The sequence below is a fragment of the Chaetura pelagica genome, unplaced genomic scaffold (genome assembly GCF_000747805.2).
Source record: "Chaetura pelagica isolate M959 unplaced genomic scaffold, ChaPel_1.0 scaffold52, whole genome shotgun sequence".
NCBI lineage: Eukaryota > Metazoa > Chordata > Aves > Apodiformes > Apodidae > Chaetura > Chaetura pelagica.
The window spans coordinates 1,801,699-1,810,708 of record NW_009952486.1 but is presented as its reverse complement, the minus strand read 5'-3'; the positions used below and the strand labels follow the sequence as shown (position 1 = coordinate 1,810,708).

General features: G+C 39.0%; 1 protein-coding gene across 1 annotated transcript in view; it reads left to right on the top strand.

Moving 5' to 3' along the window:
• Positions 1 to 9,010, top strand: part of NUP210 (nucleoporin 210kDa) — a gene marked incomplete at its 5' end in the record, with an annotated part of 43,336 nt that overhangs the window by 11,734 nt on the left and 22,592 nt on the right. The window contains 3 exons of the mRNA XM_010008863.1: positions 2,320 to 2,518; positions 6,693 to 6,838; positions 8,174 to 8,395. Coding sequence (XP_010007165.1) covers positions 2,320 to 2,518; positions 6,693 to 6,838; positions 8,174 to 8,395 — 567 coding nt within the window. The remainder of the gene's footprint in view (positions 1 to 2,319; positions 2,519 to 6,692; positions 6,839 to 8,173; positions 8,396 to 9,010) is intronic.

Here is a 9,010-nt window from a genome sequence, read left to right as displayed (position 1 = left end):
AAAGAGTGTGCCAAGACAGGGGAAGAAGCTGGTTAACAGTGCTTAACACTGTCACTGTACACTCTTGAGTGATTTTCTCTATAATGTTACTGATCTGGAAATATCTCCTCGTGTCCTTTGGACACGAAAAATTTTTCCATAATGAAACCATGTCAGTACTTGTTCTGTGTCAAGCTGTTAAGAGCTGGCAGACCTGCTGCATGATAGAACAGAAGCTACAAGTCAGTATTCACTGCTGTGAAGTTGTACTGTTAAGTTGCCTTCACAGATTCAGGCATTTTAAACTGTGCTTTAACTCTGTACCCTTTGCAAAGAGCTGAGCATTGGATAGAAACCAGTCAGAGAAGAGGAAGTTGGCTCCTGACCTCAGAAAAATGAAGGGATGGTGCACTGAGCACGTGCAACTCATCTGGGATCCAGAGGCCGTGTTTGTCTCACTGCCTGGTCATAAATGAAAGAGGTTTGTTTGTGCCAGGCAGGTGCTACTCAGGCTGGCAAACAGCCTCCATCTGCCTAAGGCTTTATAAAGGTGATGGGCTTTGTTTCTGAGGGAGCATACAAGTTGATTTAGGAAGCACATCTTGCCACTCCTGGGCACTGCATCTTCCTTCCAGGATACATGTCTGCAATTTAGCAGCTGGTAGGGAGCAAGAGGATTGCATCAAATATAGATACATTAGCTATACAAAGCACCTCATGATTTTAAAGCATTCCCATGTGCAGTACTGCTGGAATTGTTGTGCTGCACTTCTGATACACCACAGTCTCTTTGGACAAAAGTATTAAAAAATGTGTTTGGTCAAGACTGCCCAGTCTGTCCTGTAATGAAGAGAGAGCTACGTAAAAAGATAATGTAAATAGGTATCTTTCCTCTCTTTTCTTGCTTTTTTTTTTTTAGTATGCTTGTTTTGGGAAAGATCTTTCTAGTCCAGTTGTACTTGCAGCAGCTACATCTACTAATGCTGGGTTTTCTGAGGGTTTTTGATGGGATTTTTTCATTAAGCTAATTAGCTTATATATTATGTCAGTTCTACAAAACAAATTTGAGAGGTACTAAACTTCATGCTTAAAATAACAATTTAAATGCATTTTAAAATTTTAAAGTTTTGTGCAGAATTTAATTTACAGACTTGCTCTGTAACTATGTGACAGTTACCAGCAGGACATACAGGAATGAAGATTTTTTGTTAAAACTTCCTATCCTCAAATATAAGTCAGGGCCTAAAACCAGAAAAAATAGTTCTCTCCATGTGAGCTTTCAGGACAGTGTATTAAACAATCTGAATAGATTATTTTTTAATGTCTTTTTCTTGTGTCAGGAATTGCATTCTCTGTGGAATCAACTCTGAAGAGTTCTCTTTACTGGCCTCAGTGAACAGGTTGCAGGAATAGTTAAACATTCCACAAGGATTGCAGTTTTAACTTGGTACCATATGGTTCAATATTCTATCCTGAAGTCAGTTGCAGATGGTTAGGAAGTTAAAGTATTGCAAATGAAATGAGTGATTGTTGTGAAATATGCAGCCAGTCTGTGGTGGATTGTTTAACATCAATGGAAAAAGTAGCAAATCAGAACAACAAATAGGACAGTTCAGGCTTTTTCATCGACATACCAGCTGTTAGAACACAAATATCTATTTTTACAGTCTTATTTAATAAATATAGTGCTTTTGATTGCAAAAGTATCTCTCACATGAAGATTACTTGTTGAAGCAGAAGATTGTTAGATTAGGCAGGAGATAATGGTTCACTTATTTGGATTTCTGACATATCACTGTGGGGAAATGTTGAGCCCTGGACAGCTTAAAAAATGTTTTCCCAACAGAAATGCAAGAAAGAAAAGAAAGCCATTGGTGAGATGTTTGTCCCTTAACTTCTACAGCCTTGCTGACTATGTCAGGTCTAGCTCAAATATTTATGTTGTTAAAGTCAAGGCTGGATCCCAAATCTGTCCCAGCTGGTGATAGTACCTCCTGGAGACAGCACACAACTGAGTCCATACTTGAAAATCAGCAAAGTAGATGGAGTAGCAGTGAAAGGATCTCCAAGCTGGTGTAAACTTGGACTCTTCTGGGAAAAGACCACTAAACTAGCAGCAAGCTTTCCCTGGCCCTTCCTGACAGCTTTCTATGGTAGGTAAACACAAAAGCAATGTTAAACCAAGAATTGTTTTCAGCCACCAGAGGGGAGTCAGCAGCTAGGAGAAGTACGTGAGAGGGCTAATTAAAGTAAGGAGAGCCTATTGAAATTTTTTGTCCTGGGACTGTTTTGTGGAGTTATGTTCTAACATCTCTGTCCTGTGTCTCTTTCCTCTCTCAGGTGTATGTAGCTGAACCTAGTGGGATGGAGTTCACACCATGTCACGTTGAAGCACGTGTTGGCCAAATATTGGAGCTTCCCCTGAGGATTCATGGCCTCACAAATGTTGAGACGGGCGAGATGGCCCCACTGAGCGACTGCTCACACTTTGATCTTGTTGTGGAAGTAGAAAACCATAGTGTGTTTGTACCACTTCAAGGTGATTTGACCCCCCTCTTGTTTTGAAAGTGAAATTAAGGTGTTACTAAGTCAGACATCTCTTTTAAATCAGTGTTTCAATTGCTGTATAAAGTATTCCTCAGAGGTGCTTAACCTCAGAAGTGGCAGAGTAGTTTCATTTTGAGGATGTATCTACTTTTAATTAAGATTTTCCCTTTGATATTTTGTTGTTTTGAGGGACTTTGAAAGCATTTTGGCAATTACTTTATTGAATATAATGTGCAGTTTCCTGTATGACTTTCTACTGATTTAGTATTTTTAACATGCTTCTGTAACAAAGCTGGTGGGTTTTCTCATAAGAGGCATCCACTTATTTTGTGTTTTGAGGTAGCATTAGAAGACTTAACAAAACCACTAAGATTAATAATTTCTTTGCCCAAATTTTCCAGCAGTACTTTCAGTTCTTTAAAGACACTGTTCATTGTTTGCTCACAAGGAACTAAGACAATCCAATACCTGAAAGGGGCCTGTAAGAAGGTTGGGGAAGACCTGTTCCCAAGGGCATGTAATGATAGGACAACTGATGGTTTTAAGCTAGAAAGGGATAGATTTAGGTTGAACACTAGGAGAAAGTTCTTTAATGAGGGTGGTGGGTCACTGGAATGGGTTGCCTAGAGAGGTGGTGGGGGCCCCATCCCTGGAGACATTCAAGGTTAGACTTGATGGGGCTCTGAGCAATCTGGTCTAGTTGGAGATGTCCCTGCTTACCATGAGAGGGTTGGACTAGATGACCTTTAGGGGTCCCTTCCAATCCAATACATTCTGCAAATCAGCTGCTTAAATTTTGCCAAAGCTTTGTCATTGTTAAGCTCATTGCTAGAAGAAACACCTTGTGTTGGGTTCATGAAGAATATGGAGTAAGCATGTTATTTTCAAAGATTGCTGTTAATGTTGCTGGGCTGAGTGGATATCCAGCAACATGCCTGTTTCTGTCTTCTGAATTCAGTATGTTATTCAGATGTTCCATTGATTTTTTTTTTTATATATATATATATATATTTATTTATTTTTCCCCCAGTTTTTGATGGGATTTTTTCATTAAGCTAATTAGCTTATATATTATGTCAGTTCTACAAAACAAATTTGAGAGGTACTAAACTTCATGCTTAAAATAACAATTTAAATGCATTTTAAAATTTTAAAGTTTTGTGCAGAATTTAATTTACAGACTTGCTCTGTAACTATGTGACAGTTACCAGCAGGACATACAGGAATGAAGATTTTTTGTTAAAACTTCCTATCCTCAAATATAAGTCAGGGCCTAAAACCAGAAAAAATAGTTCTCTCCATGTGAGCTTTCAGGACAGTGTATTAAACAATCTGAATAGATTATTTTTTAATGTCTTTTTCTTGTGTCAGGAATTGCATTCTCTGTGGAATCAACTCTGAAGAGTTCTCTTTACTGGCCTCAGTGAACAGGTTGCAGGAATAGTTAAACATTCCACAAGGATTGCAGTTTTAACTTGGTACCATATGGTTCAATATTCTATCCTGAAGTCAGTTGCAGATGGTTAGGAAGTTAAAGTATTGCAAATGAAATGAGTGATTGTTGTGAAATATGCAGCCAGTCTGTGGTGGATTGTTTAACATCAATGGAAAAAGTAGCAAATCAGAACAACAAATAGGACAGTTCAGGCTTTTTCATCGACATACCAGCTGTTAGAACACAAATATCTATTTTTACAGTCTTATTTAATAAATATAGTGCTTTTGATTGCAAAAGTATCTCTCACATGAAGATTACTTGTTGAAGCAGAAGATTGTTAGATTAGGCAGGAGATAATGGTTCACTTATTTGGATTTCTGACATATCACTGTGGGGAAATGTTGAGCCCTGGACAGCTTAAAAAATGTTTTCCCAACAGAAATGCAAGAAAGAAAAGAAAGCCATTGGTGAGATGTTTGTCCCTTAACTTCTACAGCCTTGCTGACTATGTCAGGTCTAGCTCAAATATTTATGTTGTTAAAGTCAAGGCTGGATCCCAAATCTGTCCCAGCTGGTGATAGTACCTCCTGGAGACAGCACACAACTGAGTCCATACTTGAAAATCAGCAAAGTAGATGGAGTAGCAGTGAAAGGATCTCCAAGCTGGTGTAAACTTGGACTCTTCTGGGAAAAGACCACTAAACTAGCAGCAAGCTTTCCCTGGCCCTTCCTGACAGCTTTCTATGGTAGGTAAACACAAAAGCAATGTTAAACCAAGAATTGTTTTCAGCCACCAGAGGGGAGTCAGCAGCTAGGAGAAGTACGTGAGAGGGCTAATTAAAGTAAGGAGAGCCTATTGAAATTTTTTGTCCTGGGACTGTTTTGTGGAGTTATGTTCTAACATCTCTGTCCTGTGTCTCTTTCCTCTCTCAGGTGTATGTAGCTGAACCTAGTGGGATGGAGTTCACACCATGTCACGTTGAAGCACGTGTTGGCCAAATATTGGAGCTTCCCCTGAGGATTCATGGCCTCACAAATGTTGAGACGGGCGAGATGGCCCCACTGAGCGACTGCTCACACTTTGATCTTGTTGTGGAAGTAGAAAACCATAGTGTGTTTGTACCACTTCAAGGTGATTTGACCCCCCTCTTGTTTTGAAAGTGAAATTAAGGTGTTACTAAGTCAGACATCTCTTTTAAATCAGTGTTTCAATTGCTGTATAAAGTATTCCTCAGAGGTGCTTAACCTCAGAAGTGGCAGAGTAGTTTCATTTTGAGGATGTATCTACTTTTAATTAAGATTTTCCCTTTGATATTTTGTTGTTTTGAGGGACTTTGAAAGCATTTTGGCAATTACTTTATTGAATATAATGTGCAGTTTCCTGTATGACTTTCTACTGATTTAGTATTTTTAACATGCTTCTGTAACAAAGCTGGTGGGTTTTCTCATAAGAGGCATCCACTTATTTTGTGTTTTGAGGTAGCATTAGAAGACTTAACAAAACCACTAAGATTAATAATTTCTTTGCCCAAATTTTCCAGCAGTACTTTCAGTTCTTTAAAGACACTGTTCATTGTTTGCTCACAAGGAACTAAGACAATCCAATACCTGAAAGGGGCCTGTAAGAAGGTTGGGGAAGACCTGTTCCCAAGGGCATGTAATGATAGGACAACTGATGGTTTTAAGCTAGAAAGGGATAGATTTAGGTTGAACACTAGGAGAAAGTTCTTTAATGAGGGTGGTGGGTCACTGGAATGGGTTGCCTAGAGAGGTGGTGGGGGCCCCATCCCAGGAGACATTCAAGGTTAGACTTGATGGGGCTCTGAGCAATCTGGTCTAGTTGGAGATGTCCCTGCTTACCATGAGAGGGTTGGACTAGATGACCTTTAGGGGTCCCTTCCAATCCAATACATTCTGCAAATCGGCTGCTTAAATTTTGCCAAAGCTTTGTCATTGTTAAGCTCATTGCTAGAAGAAACACCTTGTGTTGGGTTCATGAAGAATATGGAGTAAGCATGTTATTTTCAAAGATTGCTGTTAATGTTGCTGGGCTGAGTGGATATCCAGCAACATGCCTGTTTCTGTCTTCTGAATTCAGTATGTTATTCAGATGTTCCATTGATTTTTTTTTTTATATATATATATATTTATTTTTCCCCCAAGGATCTCTTGTATGGAAGCTCTTTCCTGTACTGTTGAGCCAGTAAAACCAGCCTGCACTGTACTATCTGTTTGCCTGAGAGGCAGCTATTTTAAATGTCACTGCCTAGTGTGCTGTTGCACTGTTTGTTTCAATAAAAGAGAAAATAGACCCAAACCCCAAAATGTCCTTGAAGTGAGCAGAGTAATTTCAGGAAAATACTTCACCTTCAGCTAGAGAAATGATGTATTGCCTACAGTTCAAGCTGGTCTGTGCCCAGAGGCTTGTCTAAGCAGTGTAACTTGTGCTTAATTACAAGCCAGTTTCACTTTAGCTGGAAATATTCAATAAGAGACAGAAGTTATATTTGTACCAGAGTAAAGACTCATGTGAGATGTGGCTCCTTTGTTAAGTGTTGGATTTGAGCTGAAAGTCAGTAGTGAGATTTTTTACCCATTTGGTTGGAAAACACACCTCTACGTATTTCTGGTGGAAACACTTCTGTTAAGAAGACATGTTGAAGTTGCTTTCAAATGCCTGATGTTTCTCTCCAAACAGGTATTTACATCTTTTTAATTTATCTGACAGGAATGCTTAAGCCAACTGCTGAGTTTTGTAGTGGGGTCAGAGTGAAAGCAGAAACTCAAGGACACACAACACTTTTTGTTAGTTACACCCATGGTCATGTCCACCTCAGTGCTAGCATCACCATTGCTGCTTATCCACCATTAAAAGTAAGTCTGTTTTCACTGTTCCTAAAGCAATCCATCTCTTAAAACACCTTTAAGTGACAAATAGCAAGTTGATATTATGCAGTGAATATGCTTAAATGAGGTGGGTGGTTGATTCACAGGAAAAAGCTGCTGAGCTGTTTTGGGGAATTGTGCTTTAACCCTTTCTCTGTGTAGCATGGATGTAGGAGAGCTGCCTGCCTGGACATTGCAAGGCAGCTGCAGAGGGGTGAGTGGTGCCACAGCAAACTAGCAGATTGTTGCAACTTCTGAAGTGGAAAGTGAGGTGGATATCCTGGCCTGTGTTTCAGACTTTAGGCAAAAGAGTCCCTGTCACCTGAAGAAATATGTGGGACAGCAATAGGAGTTAATCCTCATGTGAGTAAGGATGTGTATCTTGTTTTGCACAGGGCACCTAAATGAGTAAATTAGTTTTCAGCAGACTCTAGGTGGGTTGAAAATTATGTGAGAAATATGTGAAAAATTAAAATATGAAATGGCTTTAATTTACTGTCCATTTTATTTGATTAAAAATTAATGTAATAAGGTAGTAAGGGGGCAGTCAAGTCTGTGTCTACAATGTCAAATGAAAGCTTATGATTTGTGCTTTCATAGTATATAAACTGTTGTTTGCAAGCAGGCAACAGTGGCTGGGGAGAAAAATATTTCAGCTGTTGGACAGGTCACTAAAGAAAACAGGAGGAAGGAACCAGAGTAGAGGGTCAATGTGTGGAAACATGAAACAGTGTGCTTGTTATCTTCAGAGATTGAGCACTGAACCTGCAAAGCTGAAGTCTCATGTGTTTGGACACAGCTTTTTTTCCCCCAAATCTGGAACTAAGTTTGTGCAAATCATAAAAATTTATGACTGTAATGATGATTTTATTTTTTAAGTGTGCTTTTCTGTCAAAGATGCACTTAAATAGTTGAGTAATTCTTTGAAGATGCCAAGACATCCTGAGCAGTGTGTTTTAGCTTTTCTGGAGAATAATTAAATGCAGAGAAATGTGCTGGAGAGGGCACTGTCAAGTGAAAGTATTTTTAAAGAGTAAAAGTCCATTAAATTAAATTACTGTCTATTTAAAAAATGTGGTAGAATGCCTTTTTTTTTTTCTGAATGTGTTCAGAAGAGTATGTTCAGGGTCTTTCTCTTGCTGTAACTCTTCATGAAAGAGATGTAATTAGAGTGTAGTTAAAACATCTGTTTGAATCCCTGGGTTCCAGTGAGCATCAAAATAATACAGGTAGCTCTTCCATTGTGGAGGAAGGTTTTTTTTTTACAAAGTACAACCAACTATGTGTAAAGAAAATAATTCATTTGTAACTCATTCATTACAGACTGTTGATCCTCCATCTGCTGCTCTAGTGACTTTGGGTTCCTCCAGAGATCTGTTGTTTGAAGGAGGACCTAGGCCATGGGTACTAGAACCTTCCAAGTTCTTCAGGAACATCACTGCTGAGGATGCAGAAAGCATTGGTCTGATTTTATTTGGACCTCCTACATTACAAGATCACACCCAGCACTGGGTCAGAGTATCTTGCAAAAGCCTGGGAGAACAAGTAAGTGTCAGAAGGTATTTGTATTGTCCTCCATCAAACACTGAGCTAAGGCAACTGCAAAAAGGCTTCAGACAGATTTATGATACCATGTACCTTTTCTATAACAAGTAGTTTTTATAATAACCCAGTAAAGAACTTGGCTAAGTGCATAGTTTATGCAGTGTGATGCTGGTACAGGCTTCAGAGTGAGCTTTTAATAACATTGTTGTGAAGTGGTTTAGGATGGGTTGATTGCAGTGCAAAGCCAAGTCACAGAACCTTATAGGATGTGTTAAACAGATCCTAGTAACTGCAGCTTCACTTTGCATAAATGGGATCATAGCAGGTTACTGCAGTAAACTGACTTTTCTGTTTGACCTGCTTCTCTTGACCAAGCTACTTACCTTCCATTGTGATTCTGTTTATCCAAAGAAATGTCAACCATATGAATTTACTGCTCTGATATTTGTGCAATCTTTGAGATAGTAGCTGGAGTCATTTTCCCCCTGCTCTCGTTTTCTCCAACATGCAAAAGTGATTTATCCTGCTTTACTCACCCTGGCCAGTTTATAAAGCATCTAGCTTTGATTTAATGTTTTTCTCCTGTAATTCTGCAAGGCCAAAGCATTTGATGTG